The sequence below is a fragment of the Argiope bruennichi genome, chromosome 4 (genome assembly GCF_947563725.1).
Source record: "Argiope bruennichi chromosome 4, qqArgBrue1.1, whole genome shotgun sequence".
Lineage (NCBI taxonomy): Eukaryota > Metazoa > Arthropoda > Arachnida > Araneae > Araneidae > Argiope > Argiope bruennichi.
Window position 1 is genome coordinate 65,489,136 of NC_079154.1, and position 18,743 is coordinate 65,507,878.

At 25.0% G+C, this 18,743-nt stretch overlaps 1 protein-coding gene across 1 annotated transcript; it reads right to left on the bottom strand.

Annotated features, from left to right (window-relative positions):
- Nucleotides 1-1,385: 1,385 nt before the first annotated feature.
- LOC129965857 (glycerol-3-phosphate acyltransferase 3-like) lies at nucleotides 1,386-18,642 on the bottom strand. Its single transcript, XM_056080097.1, has 15 exons — nucleotides 18,293-18,642; nucleotides 17,168-17,252; nucleotides 16,855-16,991; nucleotides 15,823-15,865; nucleotides 14,253-14,307; nucleotides 13,253-13,318; nucleotides 12,420-12,494; nucleotides 11,232-11,321; nucleotides 10,599-10,692; nucleotides 8,851-8,966; nucleotides 7,494-7,549; nucleotides 6,145-6,230; nucleotides 4,208-4,336; nucleotides 2,681-2,760; nucleotides 1,386-1,638 (listed from the first exon to the last, which is right to left on the bottom strand). The coding sequence occupies exons 1-15, from the start codon at nucleotides 18,395-18,397 to the stop codon at nucleotides 1,551-1,553; spliced, it is 1,305 nt and encodes a 434-aa protein (XP_055936072.1). The 5' UTR covers nucleotides 18,398-18,642; the 3' UTR covers nucleotides 1,386-1,550.
- Between the last annotated feature and the right edge of the window lie 101 nt (nucleotides 18,643-18,743).

Genomic DNA, 18,743 nt, shown 5'->3' on the forward strand with positions numbered 1-18,743 from the left:
TGTATCTGTCTACAGATAAACTGTGATTGTGTTTATGAAAAGGGATAGTAAATATCTTTAGTAATCTCAACCCCTTAGTAAATAAACTTCATTTCTAATTAGATGGCACATCTTATTATCAAAATCTCAACATTTTTTAAATAAAATAGCAAGCCCTGCAAAAGTCATTTATTTTTTAAAAATTATTTGATGTTTTATCAAAATCGACTAAGAGATTATATAGCAATGTATTATAGTACTTGTGGAACTATGTCCTTCTGTATTCATTATACTTGGCCAAATTTTTTAATTCTTGTATCATTTGAACATGAAGTCTTGTGAAATATATCATTCCAATTACTCTTAAAATTTCTGCTGCTTACACTTAAAAAGTTGCATTTTCAAATTTTTAGTATATTGTCTTCCTTTCTGCTTTGCTATTTATTATCAGTATTTGGTTTTGGAAGCTGCTTAAAATCAAAACTAATATGACTTTGTAGGTTTGTCATTGTTCAGTATGTATAATTTTTGCATTTTGTGTACAATATACAACAGATTAAAACTCCCAAGATGTTTGCAGAATGAAGAGTTTTAAAACTACATTCCCAAATTGGATAAACAAATGTGCCCACAAAAATGTAAACTTTATTTTTTAATTGTTCATTGATCATTTCAAGTTACAAAATGTGCGATTGTTTAAAAATGCTATAGAATCTGGAGGCAAGAAATAGTCGGTAAAAGTGCTAGAAAACTTTCACATTTCAATTGGGAAGAGATTCAGGAATAAGTTTTTATTTTTTATAAAGCCCCCTCTTAGGTCAAAGACGAATTTCAGAGTGAAAATTCTAATGAAAGGAAAACGTTCTTTACCATTTCAGATGACTTTGACCATTATGTAGCTTACAATACAAATGTCCTTACATCAGATTCTTACACTAAATAATTTCACAGTTGCAGAATCAATTACTAGGAATGATGGTCAAGATAGTGCAGGACACTAATGATTTCTTTCACAAAAGAAATTTCAACTTTGAAAATGATTAAAGCATTTCTTTCAAACATTGATAGCAGTGAAGTAAAAATTTGTAATATAGCCGATGTAAAGTAAAATAACCAATTTCTTCTTTCATGAAAGTATGTAAGCTAAATAAGTTTTTATTTCGTGGTCAATGTTCATTTTGCTCATACTTCGATTTAACGCCCCCCCCCCCAATTCCATGAATGATGTTAATTTGAGATTATACTGCATGGCAATTAGCCTGCAATTAAACCATAATGTATGAAATAGGAGAAAAGCAGCATTATTGACAGCACATATATTTGACAGTCAATATATTGGCACATATTCCACTGCAAGCAACTTGCATGTGTTTTGGAGATTTTCATCATGATGGTGTACAAACAAGTTTCTAAATGGAAACATTTTATTTTTGCAATCAATATAAAAAAATTGATCTATAACAAATATACACACCACAATGAACACAAAAAATGGCATGTACAGATTAAAATATGTACAAAGAGAGGTCGCAGGGACTAGTTAAATTAAGATTAGCAAAGGATCACATTTTTCATTCCACCTTCAGTCGTTTACTATATTCCTTTTGTTGTTTTGCTATCCACTCTTGTTTCACTTTCATGCGTTTTAGCTGCCCATCCCTAAAAAAAGAAAAACACTGCTTAACAAAAACTTACTGGTTGTCAAATTTTTAAAAAAAATTCATTCAGAAAATAACATTGAAAAGATTTCTTATCAGATTGTAACAGCATGTTCAAAGTGACACCGCATGTTCAAAGTGACACCCTTCAAATCAATATGATAAATCACTCCCAATTTTTTCTGCATGCCTAATATGATGCTTTGAAATGATATAGATATATATGTATAGCAATATTTGACTTCCTTCTTTCTTTTTCTGGCCTATATTAAACAGCAAGTGTATTTCACAGCTAATAACTGATATTGATGAAGTTAAGATATAAATATGAGCAGGCTTTCAAAGTATTGTAGTAGAGATGCTGAAAAAGTATGGGATGTGTTTTTATATCGCCTTGATATCATTCGTACTTTTAGGTCAGGTTGAAATTAATAACTGTGCTGAATCTAAACTTTCAACTGTCATTTGCAATTTCTAATAAATAACAAGTTTGTATTTTTTTTCTTTTAATAACCCTGCAAAGTTAGGATATTTATTTGTAATCACCCTGTATATGGACAGAAGCCATACATGATTTTCTGGTAGGTGTAACTTATTTTCCAACTATAACAGTACAAAAATTATCTCCCACAAAGAAGAATTGTAAGATCAACACTTGCAGAAAAATAAAAAGAACTTTTCATGTGTTCCTTTTATGTTAGTATTATAATAAAATATATAGTAATGGAAAATGGTTGCACTTCACAAATAGAAGCTAGTTCAACTTTTCAATTTTTTAAACTGCTTACAGTAAAATTATAAATTAAAACCTCCATAAACAAGGAGACTCCTTTGATCTATTATATATCATGATGTTGATAGATTGATTATTAGGAGGAAAGATGAGAATTAAGTAATCTGTAATTTAGAATACTTTCAAAGCTTTGTGTGAAAAAAAGAAAAGAGATAATATTTTCAAAAACATGTCTATCTTAAAAACAAAATACTTGTGATCCCCCCCTTCCTTTCCAGCACAATAAATAAAAAATAAAATCAAAACTTACCACATCAGATCTACTAAACCACCTTTCTTAGCAATTTCTGCTTTTACTCGATTGGCAAATTCTACAGCACTCTCATTACTCTGTAAAGGGAAACAGAGGGGGTTAGAGTTCACAAATTTTGATATATTAATATACCAAGAGATATATATAATTTTATAGGTTCATTTTTATACTAGCTCTTAACCTGTATGTTTAAAATGCCCTAGAAAACCGTGCTATAAAAGTCACACAAACCGATTAAAAAAAAAAAAAAAAAAAAAAAAAAAAAAAATGTCAATTTTTTTTATTTTTCATATAATTGCTGAATTTTACCTTACATTGTTTTCTATATACCTTCATATACTGTAAAAATAAATATGATTTAAAAAGTAAAAAGTAATGGGTTTTTCAAGAATATTTTTTGTAACATGTAATTTGAGAAGAAAATGTATCTTACAATGCATTTTCTGTTTGCAATGATAATATATTTTGAAAATTTTCTAAAACATATCTATATATATCACAAAAAATATCTGCAAAATATAGTGGCAGTTTTTCATATTAATACATTCATTAGAAAATTTAATTTGAGTGTAAATGAAATGCGGTCTCATAGACTGCACCTCCCCAGTTAAGGGTTAAATAAAGAAAGTTAAGCTTATAATTAAAAGTTATTTTCTTCTTTTTCTTTTTTAATGTGAATACGAACAGAAAATATTTATTCTTTTGCAATTTTTAATTGTCAATATGCACTTTAAAAAATTGACTGAATTCTTATTTTACGAAATTGTCTGCATTCTTTGTTTAAAAATCATCTGCAATGGAATTCTTCGCAGTACTCGTAATTCTTTTGGTGCTCCAACGGTTTGTTCTCTTGATAATTTGTTGTCCGCCATCTTTATTGGCGACTTGGCATCCTTAGCGCAGCAAGGGGCACACTATACTTCACTTATACCCTAATTTTTCCTCGTAGATGTTATACCATGGGCAACGTTGTGCAGGTACTGCTAGTGTTTTATAAATTTAAAAAGTTTAAGAATCTTTGTTTAATAGACTATAGATTTAATTCAAACTTTGCATCCTGAAATAATTAATTGTGCATTATTAATTAATTAAAAATAATATACTATTAAAAAATTGTAAAAAATCCAAATGTCTGCAAATTATGTTTATTTAATTTTTAAAGTTTAAGATCATTACTCAAAGATCAGCATATATATTTAAACAGTCTTACAAAGAATGAAGCTTATAAATATCAAATTAATTGTATATCTTAAAGCTTCAGAGTATTTCACTTGATATATATTCTATAATACTTTCTGCACAACATTAACAATCTAAGTTTTATATACAATGATAAGCATGCCTTATCACCAGTTGAAACTAAACTTTTGATAAGAAAAACCAAAAATAAAGCTAAAAATAGTTATTGTAGAAGCATAGTCTTAAATTTCTGATTTTTTGAATAAATTATTTTAAAATGTTATTTATAAAATGAGAAGGAAAACTAAAAGAATAAGTTCTTTAAAACATTTTGATTTTAATCACCTTTCGAGTCATAGGTGGCAGATACCAAACATCACAGACTAGAGCCCAGCTCGTAAGCATCATTGCTAAGTACTGCATATAGCTCTGTTTGCTGCTATCCCAAAAAGCATCACCAAATCTGGGATCATACTGAAAAGAAAATTATATAAACTTTAACATAATTTTTACAATATATATCTTCTAAATCTTACTGTATTTTTTAATTTAATTTATTTATTAATTTTTTAAAATCAAAATTTTAGAAGAAATTAACATAACATTTTTTTAAAAAAATCAAAGTTCAGTACAAAAATAATATATCACTAATGGATGAATTTACGACTTTGTTAATTAACAGTAGTTTTCTGTCTCAAGCAATAGACAATAGGGTCGGGCAATGGCTGAACTTCATCATGGTGGTATATTGTCCAAGATTAATCAATATTTCTCAATATATTGTGATTTTACTATAAATTACAAATAACCTCTCATAATCTACTAATATAAAGATGTCTCCAAAGTATTTTTTTCAGTTATATTATTTTTCATTTACAAAATAAAAATATTCAAGCCTTTCTTTCCAATGAAAGAATTAATACAACAACAATGTATATTCCTCTTTTCGTAGTACTTCCAAAGCGATGCTTATTAACCCAGTTGGTTGGTACATATTATCAGACTTATTCTCAATGATATGAATGTCTATCAGAAATGAAAGTGTGATAAGTATCAAAAGTTTGACAACTATCAAAATTTCGATCATGGCTGACGAGCATTAAAATTTCAAAAGTGATCAAATGAATGGCAATAGATCTACCACTAAAATAAATCTTTATCATAAATAAAAAAAACAACAACAAAATTTAATAAACAATTGTTTGAATAAAGCAAAACTTTGAGTTAAAAAGTTTAGAAAATTAAATATTTCTGAGAATTTATAAGAACATACTGTAGAAAAGAAAATGAGTTAAAAAGGAAAAAAATCTTCATTTCTTATCCAGAGGTGATTTCAAAATTTTAATTTGCATTGAAAGTTTGATAAGAAGTAAAATTTATTCAAATTGCAAGCAAATTTACAAATTTAATTTTTCAAATTTTTATTTTTTAATATTTTTCTAATTTTGTTCTCTTATCTCTGTTAAGTTATGAAACTGTTTACTGAAAGAGATTAGTAAATTATCTCAAACAATAAAAAATAATGCTATTGTAATCTTACAGTTTTTAACACATGAGCATTAGAATTTGAATGATATAAATGAAAAATAAATAAAAAAAAGGCCTAATTTCAGGGGATTTTCGTGTCATGAGGAATCAGTTGTTGGACTTTTTAGTCTAGCTTGTTTTTTCTCACAGAAAAAAATCCTGGCCGGATTATTATTCTATTTGGTTTATTTGTGTTACTTTTTTTCCTATTAACTTGGTTTATATATATATATATATATAAACATATTTTTTAAGCAGAATCGTGGCTGAAGACAGAGAAGACACTTTTGAATTTTAATCTCCACTTTTATTCCATCCCAGGAGGTATAATTTATGTACAAGAAGTGAGGACAAAATACGTCCACGCTTCTACTGTTATATACTGTGAGATTTTGATAGGTATTTCTTTACACATGTCGGTTTAGGTAAGAGAATTGACAGGATCTTTTAAAAGAATGTCTTGGATCAGCAAATTTTTATCCCTTTACTCTGAGTGTGGGAACTTATCAATGACAGCAATTTTACAGAGCTTCTGTTGCATTAAATAAAAAAAAGGTGAAACTGGACCACGAAATAAGAGTATTTTAGAGTGAAGTTAATATAGACTAAGTTAAAACTTTGGAAATTAATTAGGGTTAAATTAAATTTAAAAATATCATTAGATATATATATCAAGATTATTAAAAAATATATTATTTACAGCAATCGAATCAATAGTTTAGAGGAATATATTTGGAACTGAAATTGTAGCTTACTTTAATAGCGACTGGATATATTGTGCCACCAACTTCAAAACTTCCTTTCTTAAACATCATTACTGAAGTATTATTAATACATGTACCTAAAAATACAGGAAAAAATATTTGAATTAAATATTTAAATAATAGGATAGAAAGGGAATTATAGAAAGGTAAAATAAAACAGTTATATATAATATTTATGTTGTATAATATACATCTTATAAATAAGCATTTAAGAAATGGTAAGAGGATTAAGTTAACTGAACAAATCAAGATTTGATTTAATAAAATCAAAATTGAGGACATAAATTGAGCATTTGGAAAGGAGATAGTGATAAGTCCAAAGTCTTCATTTATATATATCCATGAATTATAGAATGACCAAAATGGTTTTACCATATCCAGATATAGTCTTTAGTATAATGGTTTCTTTATTATTAAGCGATGAATCACTATTTAAAGAGATTTTTTTTTAGTTCAATATATCACAAAACTATTATTCACTCAATTCTAAACATAAACAAACATATTTCTTGTCATGTTTATTGTATAAAATTCCGGAAAAAAAAGTAAAAAAATAAATTGCTTTCAATTAATCCAGTTAAACATATCCAAATTTATTTATTAAATTTGTATGAACATTTCTACCAATTCTGACAATCAAAACTATTTAATAAAATTTAAGTTACTATTTTAAGATGTACATCAAAGCTATTCTGCAAGTAGCCTTATAATTTTAAACTATAGCCAGATGACAAAGGTAACATTAGATCAAGCACATATCATATCAAACTTCAAAATATACTCAATGGAAAGTTGGTTGTTCTTGACAAATTTAATGTATCTCTAGTACAGGTACAAAATGGATCTTTGCCAGAATTCAAATTCAAATCGATAAGTTTCTGCACCAAAGATAAATTGCAAACACAAGATTTCGAAGAAGACTAAGAGGGACTTTTGTATAGGTATACATTAATTCTGAGTTAAAAAAAAAAAGAAGTAAAACCTCTGGAATTTTTAAAATTAGACAATGGTAGTTATAATTCCTATATATTTTTCCATCTGGAAATTTTTAAAAAATTATTTAAATGTTTCACATTGCAAAAAATCCATTATTTAATTATCTAAACTATCATACACAACTGGCTTCAGTTTGCAAAAGCAACTATGAGATCTCTAATATCAAATAATGTCCAAAGCTTTGTTACCTTTGCTATGAAGATGTAAAAACTAATATTTGAGATTTGCTTTGAGTTTTACATTTAGCAACAAATTTACAGAATGAAATATAAAAAAAATAATAATTTATAGTTAAATTCAAACATTTCCATATTTTAATATATAATTTTGGACATTTTACTAACCTTCTGGAAAAATTAAAATTGGCAGCTTTGTTTCATCTTGAACATGTTCCTTTAACCTGAAAACATGGAGATAGCTAAATACTTCATTTTTATTTCAATTGAGATTATTTTTAAGATACTCTTTTTCTTTAACCTATTAATGAATTATAAAATAATTTTAAAAAAACAGAAGGACCATTATTCTAGGATATGTAGTAACTGGTCCTGTCATATCCTTTAATTTTTATTTTTTATTTTTAATATTTAAACTTAATTTGGCTAATACCATATTTTATACAAAATGTACAGTTACAAATGCAAAAAGAAAATATTGCATCTATATTCAATGACTAGAAAATGTGTCCTATGTAGATGGGCTGTTATCTTATTAACAATAGCTCAGATCTGTTTGACATAATTAATGAGTATCAAGTGATAATATCATGCACAATGGGAGCGAGTATAAGAAATAATAAAAATTATTATGTGTAGTACACTTTAGATACAAATGCATAGCAAAATTAAATGTTTCACTTTCTAATAATAGGTTGTTTACAATATTAATGAACATTCACATAAAAAATAATCAATCATCAAAAATAATTAAAATCGGCGGCTTGAAACAAATTTTGATTAATTGACAGAAAGGAATAGGATACAATATTGGTTTGGCAGAGAAAAAGTTATGCAAAACTTCATAAAATAAGGAATTTAACCAAACAAACACTGAGAAGTAAAACAAGTCTAATTAAGCAAACTAAAATATTACAAAAATTTTATTATATATATTTTTACAATATTAAAAATATTCTAGAATCATTAAATAAAGGAAAATTGAATGATCTCAAGAATAAAATTTGGGTAATTTCCCAATATGTGATTTACATAATTGTGTATTTACTTTACAGATCAATAGATGGCGCCCTGTAAATTTTTATTAAAATTTTTTAAAGTATAATTTATATAAAATGAAACTAATAAAAATTAAATTTAATATTTATAATGCTATTTAAAAATAAAAAAATTGTCAGCTGTTTGTCAGTTTGGCATGTCAAACCTAAAACCCATGGTCCTTCTAATCGTTTGCTGTTGATTCTTTGGTTGTGGATGCTCATGCATTCATCATTCCCCCTCCCCACAAAAAAAGAATAGGCGAGGCAAAGACGATTACCATATGCTTCAGATAACTCTTATATAAAGATATGCATATAAAATATAAAAGACAGATACTGAAAGGCAATTGTTCTCATTTATATATTTACTTCACTAAACTTTTTCTTTCAGAATAAAAAATAATATCAGCGAAACAAATCAAACATTTTATTGCTGTTCAATAATTAGGCATTAATTTTGTTTGAAAATGTTCACATTCACTAACCTTTTCTGCACAAGTTCTCTGTCTCGTACCTCACCTCGTTCAAACCAGATGTGCGAGGTAGCCCTCCCTAAACCACTCTGCAAGACTCCTAAAAACCCTCCATGGCTTTGTCCAACCTACATGGGATTAAAAGAAAAAAAATGTTTCGAAGCTAATTTAACAAAGAAACCTGTTAGTTTCAAATGAACAATTAAAACAGATTATCATGCAATTAAAAATAGTAAATATTAATGAACAATTCTATTCTTCCTCCTCCATAAAATTTTATTTTAAAATTAACACAATATTATATATATATATATATATATATATATATATATATATATATATATATATATATATATATATATATATAAAATCAAGCACCTAATTTCTATTTATACAAAGAGAACATGAAAATATTAAAATTCACACTAATTCAGTTCTCCCTCTCTCAATAATAAGTTAAAATTTCAAAATCAATCAATTCTGAATACGGCTCTTATTTATGAACTGCTGACATGTAGACCTCTTAATGTGAAAAACCAATTTTAGTTAAGTTTATCTTTAGATTTTATTTGCTTATAAAAATGTAACTTAACATTTAGAATAAAAATTCTATATTTTCTTAATTTAAAACAATATTTGAATCATCGAAAGAATAACAGCCGAAATACACTAAAGAAAATTTTCATCTATTTCTATTTGTTAAACAGTGTTAGATATATCAGAAATTCTGAAGTGTTTAATAATATTGCCTTTTTTTTAAGGGTCAATCTACTGTATTGCTAGAATTATTTCCTACAATATAGAAAACACACTTTGACTTTTATCCTTAATCCTGATTAATAATAAAATAATAAAGCATTTTTTAAAAGGAAATTATAAGAAATGATTATGGTTAAAGAAATGTTGCAAAATCCTTGAATAAACCCTTGCAGTAAAATGACAAGTTTAATTTGTCATCTGTTTTACATGACACAATGTATAATGAAATATATAAACTGATCAACTAAAGTTATTACTGAATACACACATTTAAAATTTCCACAGTAATGATTTCAGCAATTTGCAATGTCGTGCATCATAATCGCATACTATTTATGGTTAGAATTATTAGGTGGAATAATCAAGAAAATTCTGCAATTAATTAATTTTTAATTATGTGTGAATATTGTCTCATATATATTGTGAAATAAAACACTGTAAGAGATAACAACAGTGCAGATTTTGAGATGATTGAACTAATTATAAAAAATCCTCAGAAGAAAAACCTAATAAACTGCACCGTTTTTGATATTCCACAATGAATAACAATTTTATCCAAATCAATAATTTTATTTAATAATGTAAATTAATTATAAAATGAAAAAGAGTTTTAAAAATAAAAATTAAATGGTTATTTCATGAAGAATTTTTTACAATTAAATCCTCATCAAAAGGTGTTGACAATTAAAATAATGATTTTTTAAAAACTATTTCAAAAGAAACTACTGAGCTGTAACTTCATAGGTATGATTATTCAACTACAAACAATTAAACAATGTGATTGAATTTTATGTATTATAAGGATATTTAAATTATTTTGCAAGAATCTACTGTGAACAAAGAAGGAATACTTGTTTGGACTGACTGGCACATAACGTATCTTTGTTGAATTTAACTTTGAATTAGCAACTTTTTACTCTAAGCTCCCCTGTGGCCACATAATAAAGTTTATGATGACATATGTATATTTAATTTGGATAATAAGTGATAATGTTACTTACTAAAGCATAGCTGTTATCATTGGCCAAAATTACAACATCAATAGGAGATGTGTGATTTGCAACACAAATGCCTCCATTTACTGCTCGATTTTCTCTACAAAATGAAGAATTAGGAATAAATTCAAAGAAAAAGGAACAATAAATAGATTCCTAAATCAAATTAACAGATTTAACGTGAATTTTAAAAAAGAAACTTTTTTCTTTTCATTAAAAAAAATAAACAAATAAAAAGCAATATATAAATTAAATGACATCATCATAAGTTACTTTATTACACTTATTATGAATGGAATAATTTTTCACATGACTTAATGTTAGCTGCTTAAACGTATAACTAAAGCAAAATAAAGTAGTACTGAAAATTTGGAATAAGCTTGTTTATAAATAATTTAATCTATCTAACAATAAACCATTTAAAAATAAATTTTAATCACAACCAAAATTAATGCAACTTTTTAAATTCAAGTTATTTACTATTTAAATTCTTATGCTTGATATAGTAATCCAAGTATTAATATAACAATATTTAAAGTCATGTACACAAACTGATAAAAATGAACTCATTGAACAACTTCTAAATTATTCACAAAACATTTTATATTAACACCACAAAATTAATGAAAAAGTATTTACTTATTATGATAAGTGACTACTGCAGAACAAGCACACGCAAAAACTCGGAAGCACAGAATGCTTCCATGCCAATACAACCACCTCTTAAACCTGAATGAATAAAAGACAACATTCAGATTAATAATGATTATTAAAATAATTTAAAGTTTAGGATTACCAACCTATCAAATATTTAAAAAAAAATAACAAGAAATCAAAAATTTCAGTAAAAGAAATTACTACATCAGGTGCAAACTTTGTCAGGGATACGAGTTTATTAGTTTAGATATAAATTTACTTGGCTATTAAATAATAAAAAGACATTCAATGAATGTGTTTTTAGAAGACATAATTTACAGTACATGCGAAAATTTTCAAAAAGTTAAAAGCTTTAGTTTTTATAACAAAAAGCTTATAAGAACTAATTTATTTAAAAATTTCTATAAAGCAAAAAATTATAAAGAAAATTACACTGCATCTGACAAACTTCTGTATTCAATATATGAATACACTAACACATATCCATTCTGTAACAATATATTGATTCATAAATATTCATTAAGTCTTTCAAAATACTTTTTAAAATAAAGGCATTCTCATGGAATTTTATCCTTTAAACACAAAAAAATATAATAAGTTCACTAAGAATGAAATTGACTTAAATATCTAAAGTGAATCTAGATTTATACATGATTCTTCTATTAAAAAAAAAAAAAAAAAAAAAAAAGCCTTTTTAAAGCAGTTTTTGAATATTGCAACAATTTGCTTCCTTTACTTTCAAGGGGGGGGGCAACATAGCATTTTTTTTTTATTATGGGAGGGGAGGGGAAAAAACATAACCGAACAAGTTGTTTTTTTTTCAAACTTTGATATAACAGTCTAGGCAAAATAATAAAAATTAAAAATAATGATAAAAACTTACATTTTTTAGACGAAACAATTAAATGCGATTTTTTTAATTACATTCAAAATTATATAGGAGACAAAGAGGAGGGAAAAGTATCATACATACTTATGAATTTGATATAAGAAAATTAAAATGAGAACTACAATTTTTATAAAATTAAGACTCAAGAATTTTTATAAAGGATTTTTTAAAAATAAATACAACGATGAAAAATGAAAAAAAAAATTATTAATTCATACTGCTAAAGCTGTATTCATTAAAAAGAAACACAAAACACACACTTTTAATAGTAAAACATGTACCTGCTGTCTGGTAAGCATCCAACTAAAAATGTAAACAGAAGAAGCCAGCAAACTCCAAAAATTGTGATACAAACTCTGTGAAAAATAAAATTAATTATCAATATTAAAAATATTTTTAAAACTATCTAGTTAGGAGGCAAATACTGAATATTTTTCTTCCTTAAATTAATTATCTTAGCTATTTTTTACAATTAAAATACATGGATTAAAAAAATTTAGGGTATTAAAAAAATGCCAAAAAGGACTTTTTCATAGGATCTGTTTAATAAAATATTATAGAAGAAATAAGAATATCTCAACTTAAAAAATATAATATTTATAAGAATTTTAATAATTTTTCTAAACTCAATGCAATTTCTTTTCTCCCACATGATGTATATGTTATGGTTGCATGAATAATAAGTTATTATTAATAATTAATCACTATAAAATCAATAAATCACTTACATAGTTATTATCGACAAGAATTGTTTATTTACATTAACTGTAACATGTATATAAAAATATAAACACGAACATGCAGTGCCTTCCTTCTGAATATTTAAAAGCTAGTTTTAGATTTTACATATATGAGAAATTGGTACAAAATAAAAGTAAAGATATTTCAAATTCAATTGCTATTTTAATTATTACCAAGTTCTTTTATTTAATTTTTTAATCTGCACTTAATTGTCACCTTTTAATAATACACGACGCCATATTCAAATTATTTGTTAAAAAGATAGAAATATTTATAAAGAACTAAGTGTTTATAATAGCCCATGGAAAAAGGTAATTATTTTAATATAGAGAATATTTTGATTGTCAAAGTATAAAGACAGAATAAACATTACCTAAGAGGAAACAATATGAAGTAGCGTAAAAAGAAACCTATGAACCAAATGCAAGTCACACGAAAACTAAAAATAAATAAATCCTAGTGAGCTTTATATCAATACAAAAATATCCTTAGTTTACATATTTTGCACAATAAAGCAATTAAAATTGATAAAAGCAACAAATTTTTATATAAAAGATCAATCTAGTGTTTTTTTTAAACATGGTTTAAGTGAAAAATTATTACATATTTAAATACCCCATTATTCTGATTTCAGAGCTGAAAAATTAAGATTTAAAAAAGAATAAATCAAAATAATTTGAATTAAATCAAACTTATAAAATCTGCAGAATACTTTATTCAAAAAATTTTAAGAAAATATAACAAATCAATATAATTTAGAGGCATTTGAATTAAGCATGAAAAAGCTAGTTTGGTTGCTGAAAGAATTAATATTTAAGGACAAAAAAAAAAAAATAAAATAAAAAAAAAATAATAATTTTGGGAATATATATTCTAGAAATAACATATATTGTTATAAAAACATATACTAACTCTTTATTATATTCCAAGTATATATTATTATAAAATAGCTGCATTTACAATACAGATTAATATATAAGAAGTGTAACTATAATTTTTGCCTTTATGATTTTAATGTTCATTCATTTTCAGTCCTTTTATTAAATAGATTCTAGATGGCAGAGTCAGAAGACTCGATTCAATTTTAATTAAGAGCATTTAAATACAAAAAGAAAAAAAAAAAAATCAATAAATAGATGATTAAGATATTTTAATATATTATTCATCCACAATCTTCTCAATAACATTTTCATTTTTAAATCAAGAAGAATTAATGTATTATTTATAATAATAAATGTCCTAGCTAAACATTAATATTTTCAAAAGAATGCTATCAAAATAAAATTCTTTAAAAACTATATTTAAATTAATTTTTTTAAAGAACCTAATAAAATTTAATATAATTTAAAGAAAGATAAAAGAAAAAAATTAACCTGATGTATTGATAATTTTTGTTAGTCCTTGTCAGCAGATTCCAAGCTGGAAGTTCTACAATGGGAAAATACAAATTAAAAATAAAGCAATTAATACACAAATAAGTCATTTTATTTCAAACATTATAAACTGAAAACTCATATATAAAATTCAACAATACTAAAAACTGAAACAAAATCAACAGAAATGATCTTCATACAAGAGATCATTGAATTCTTAAACCAGTCAATTTAAGGCATAAAAAGAATAACCTTTTCCTTTTTCCTCTCAAATTGTCAAACAATGAATGTTTGAAAGAACTTTAATTGAACATAGGAAGTTTTAGAGGAAAAATAGGTAAATAATAGTAGTTTACAATGCAAACTGAAGAGGAAACAATTACTCTCTTACAAAGTCAAGGTTGTAAAATTTAATGATGCATAGTGAAGTGAGTTCATTCAAAAGATGGAAATGGTGACATGTTTACAAGTATTGCATCATCTTTATTACTCAATAATAAATGATGTACATTAATGTTTATATTTTATTACTTCGAAACAGTATTTTACAGCACATTTAAACTTGACATTATGATTCTCATGTCTTCCAATAAAAGATCAAGAATAACAAAATAATTTAGCATTGTAAATTATGATAATGACATTTAGTAAATTAATTCAAAAACTTCAAATTAAAATATAAAACCATAATAAACTTTATAAAGCTCTATAAAAAATTAAAAGCAAAACATAACATATAATTAAATTACACCTATTAAATTTTAATAGGTATTTAGCAATTTAGAGTTACAAAAGGAACCACACACATCATTTGATACCACACAAATTAAAATTTTAAAAGGCAAACATAGAGAAAGAAAATGTAATTATTACATAGAGACATTTAAAAACCAAATATAAACTAAATTATAATAATTTTTTATTATAATGATAAACTAATTATTGAAACTAAGAATGACTGAAAACAGTTTTAGAGATTCTTAAAAATAATATATATTTTTTAAAGCAAATGTAGAAACTGTCAAAAAGCAGCCTATAGTTTTATCGTAAGAAGTACTGATAAGCAGAAAATTTATCAAGCTTCATTTATCCAAAAGTACACACAAAAGTTCAAGGAAAAAGAAGCTATTTTTCTTGCTATCTAATAAGTCCCAGTGCCAACACTTATCCTTGATGGTTTTGAACTCTTATCATGTTAAGATTCAATCTTTTGAAGCACATTTCTATATTTATCTCTATTTAGATTTATCTGACTTTAGGAAAATAAAATAGACTATTTCAAATCAAAAGTAAATACTAAATGACTAACTCTTGCTAGCTACTTTTCTTTCATAAAAAGAAATATAATACACATTTTCTTTTGACAGAATACAGACCATGTGCTCTGTTATTTTTGTCTAATAATATACTGAAATCAACCATGATAAAACTGCACATGATAAAGTCTTTCCAGCATATTGAAAAAATTAATGTGCTCTTACAAATCTTTGTTCAAAATATTTTCACTTTTCTCATCAACATTAATCTATTTATAAAAATAAAGCAGCTAAAAAAATAAGAAAATACTTACCTTCAGCAGCAAAACGCATGGTAACTTCATCTTCTATAACAGCCTGGAACATTGAAAAATTAATTATATCATATAAAAGCCTATTAAATTTAAAAAATAAATAATGAAATAAAGACTTAACAGAATATCAGTATTGATGGAATATACTAATATTGTTTTTATACTAATACTCATGAATTATTTTAAATAAAAGATCTCACTCCACAAATAAGAAATTTTTAATGGCAATGATTAATAATATCAGCAAAGGATTAAACAAACTTTAAAATCTATAATTTTTTATTTCAAGATCATAGTTTAATTGATACAGAATAAAATACACTGATATTTTTGTTAATGTATATCTTGTCATATATGTTATATACTTCATACTTATTTCTCAGTAAAATTTACACTCAATTTAGAAATATTTTTTAAATGATGTTCAAGGGATGCACATTAAATTTTAAATATTTAGTTGATGGCTAGGTGTGTATTAACAGTATCTATAATCTAATTGTAATAATCTAGAATTAAAGTTATTTGTATAACTATAGTAAAATATTTTCATGATAATATATTAAAAACAGGATGTTTATAGATAAAAAACAACAGAATATTAATTTTTGTTAAAAATTACATTAAAAGAAAAATAAGATAAATAATGACAATCTAATCCTCCTAACAAATCTAAATTAATATGAAATAAAATATTAATTTTCATGAATTATCTATACTATTTTAACAAAACAATTCTTTCAGGAAAAGCCAATCAGCCTATTTTAAAATATCAAGAAAACTGATAAAATTTACTATGTATTAATTACAAGTAAAGTACTCAAAAGATAGATTGTTTTGAAAATAGTAATATTGATTAACATTTTATCCCTTTAAATTCAATTATAATGAAGATTGAAATTAATCATTAGAAATTAAATTATAAAAGGAAACATTTTTGAAAAATTTTTATAAGCTATAAAAGAGATAAATTGAAAATCATCAGCAAGAATACATCGTAGTATTCATCAAATAATACATTATATATATATATACCTCAACACCTGTTTTAATAAAATCGAAAATATCTTCAAGATTGAATTCTTTCTGGTCAGTGAATGCCTGGGAATTTTCTTGGAGGTCACCACTTGCAGGACAAGGATCTGGAACTAATTTTACATCTCGGGATATCACTAAAACAATGTAACAAATCAAAAAGAGATAGATTGGGGGGGAAAAAAAACTTTTTAAATATTTAACTATCAATATTTATTAAACATTCAGAACCAAACATGTTTGATACATGTTCAATTTAATATGATAAAAACATAAAATGGAATTATTTCGATTCGTATTTGAATTTAAAAACCTGAATTGGAAGAATTGATGACGGTTCCTTCTTCTTCATCTTCTTCCACACGCCTTTCAGCTTTCTCTATTTTTTTCTGGCAAAACTAATAACAGAAATTAAAAGAATATATATTTCCAATAAATAATTTATTAACAATGAAGTCTGTCTATATAAAAATAATATTATACAATTATCCTAGAAACAAATTAAAAATCTTAATAATTAAAACCAAATCTCTTAAGAAAATGCTTGAAAAACATGAATTTATATAAATTTTATTCATAATCTTGAAATTTACTGAATTCAGAATACAATTTGAAAAGTATATTAACAATAAATTAAGAAATTTATTTAGCAAATAGTCTATAAGCTATTTAGAAGTTCTAAATGATAATACCATACTTTATCATATCTATTTAATTGCAATTTGAGAATTATATTTAATGTGCTTATTCTTTTCTTATTTCCAGATGATTAAGAATAGTACACACAAGAAGCATATACTATTCAGAAACACTATAAGATATTATACAAATTACATGATCATTTTTCAATACTATATAATTAAAGATTAATAATAAAATTATTTAATAAGTTTTTTTTGTACCATGCAATATCTGAAATTTGGTTATTATGTTGTTTTAAGAATGAAAGAGCTTTGAATATATTATTAAAAAATTAATGTTATATTAATAATTTTTCTACCTCGCTTGGTTCTTAAAAGAACAAACATGTATCAAGAAGTACATTTAATTTTGCTTATAAATTTCATTCTCTATACTGACAAAAACTCAAGTTAAGAAGAAAGAATTATAAAGCAGAATAATATTCAGTATAATGTAACGAATATTTATAACATGTTAAAAATTTATAAGATTTCACAATTTTTAAAGCAAATTCACTAACAAAGGACTTCAAATTTGTAAAATAAACAATGCTAAATAATGAAAAATATATAAATGTAATTTTAAAGTGAGATTATTAAAATATAGATTATTATCTTAAAATCTTTCATATCTGTAGCGTTTTCTTTTAGCATATTTGAACAAATATATGGAACAGTAATTCATGAGACTACACTGCACTTTTACGGTAAGTAGCAATACATATATATACCTTAAATCAAAGCAATAGTATAATTACCTCAAATAATTTAAGAAGCAATTTTGCATAACTGTCATGCAGACCCAGAGAACGTCCCAAAGATGCAATGAATAAGACAAATATTATTACAAGCACCATAATCATAAAATATGTTAAACAGAAAAAATGTTTTAAAGAGCATCACTTTTTCCAAATATCAGTCATCTTCAAGATGAATTCACCGTTCGAACTGACTCAGCATCTCATAAGTAGATTTAAAAATGCGTGGTTCAAAGATCAAGAGTAACACCTTCAGGTCAAAAAAGTAAGAATGAAACATAATTACGTCGCTGAAGGTGTACCTCAAACGTACAAACGCGGCGTAATACTCGTCTCAGAATGAAAATTCGTGAATAAACAAAGAAAAAAAATGTTTTCGGATTTCCCGATTATGATTTGAAGTGTACAGTTTAATCGATGTTAAAATTTCTGATTAATTAAGCATGGAAGA

Bases quoted from the DNA above. Each gene is read 5' to 3' on its own strand.
- LOC129965857 (XM_056080097.1), bottom strand. From the start codon at position 18,397: ATGATTATGGTGCTTGTAATAATATTTGTCTTATTCATTGCATCTTTG. The intron at 15,866-16,854 runs GTATATATATAT...TCAATGTTCCAG, and splicing joins TTATTAAAACAGGTGTTGAG to GCTGTTATAGAAGATGAAGT. The intron at 2,761-4,207 runs GTGATTAAAATC...TTCCCTTTACAG, and splicing joins TGCCACCTATGACTCGAAAG to AGTAATGAGAGTGCTGTAGA.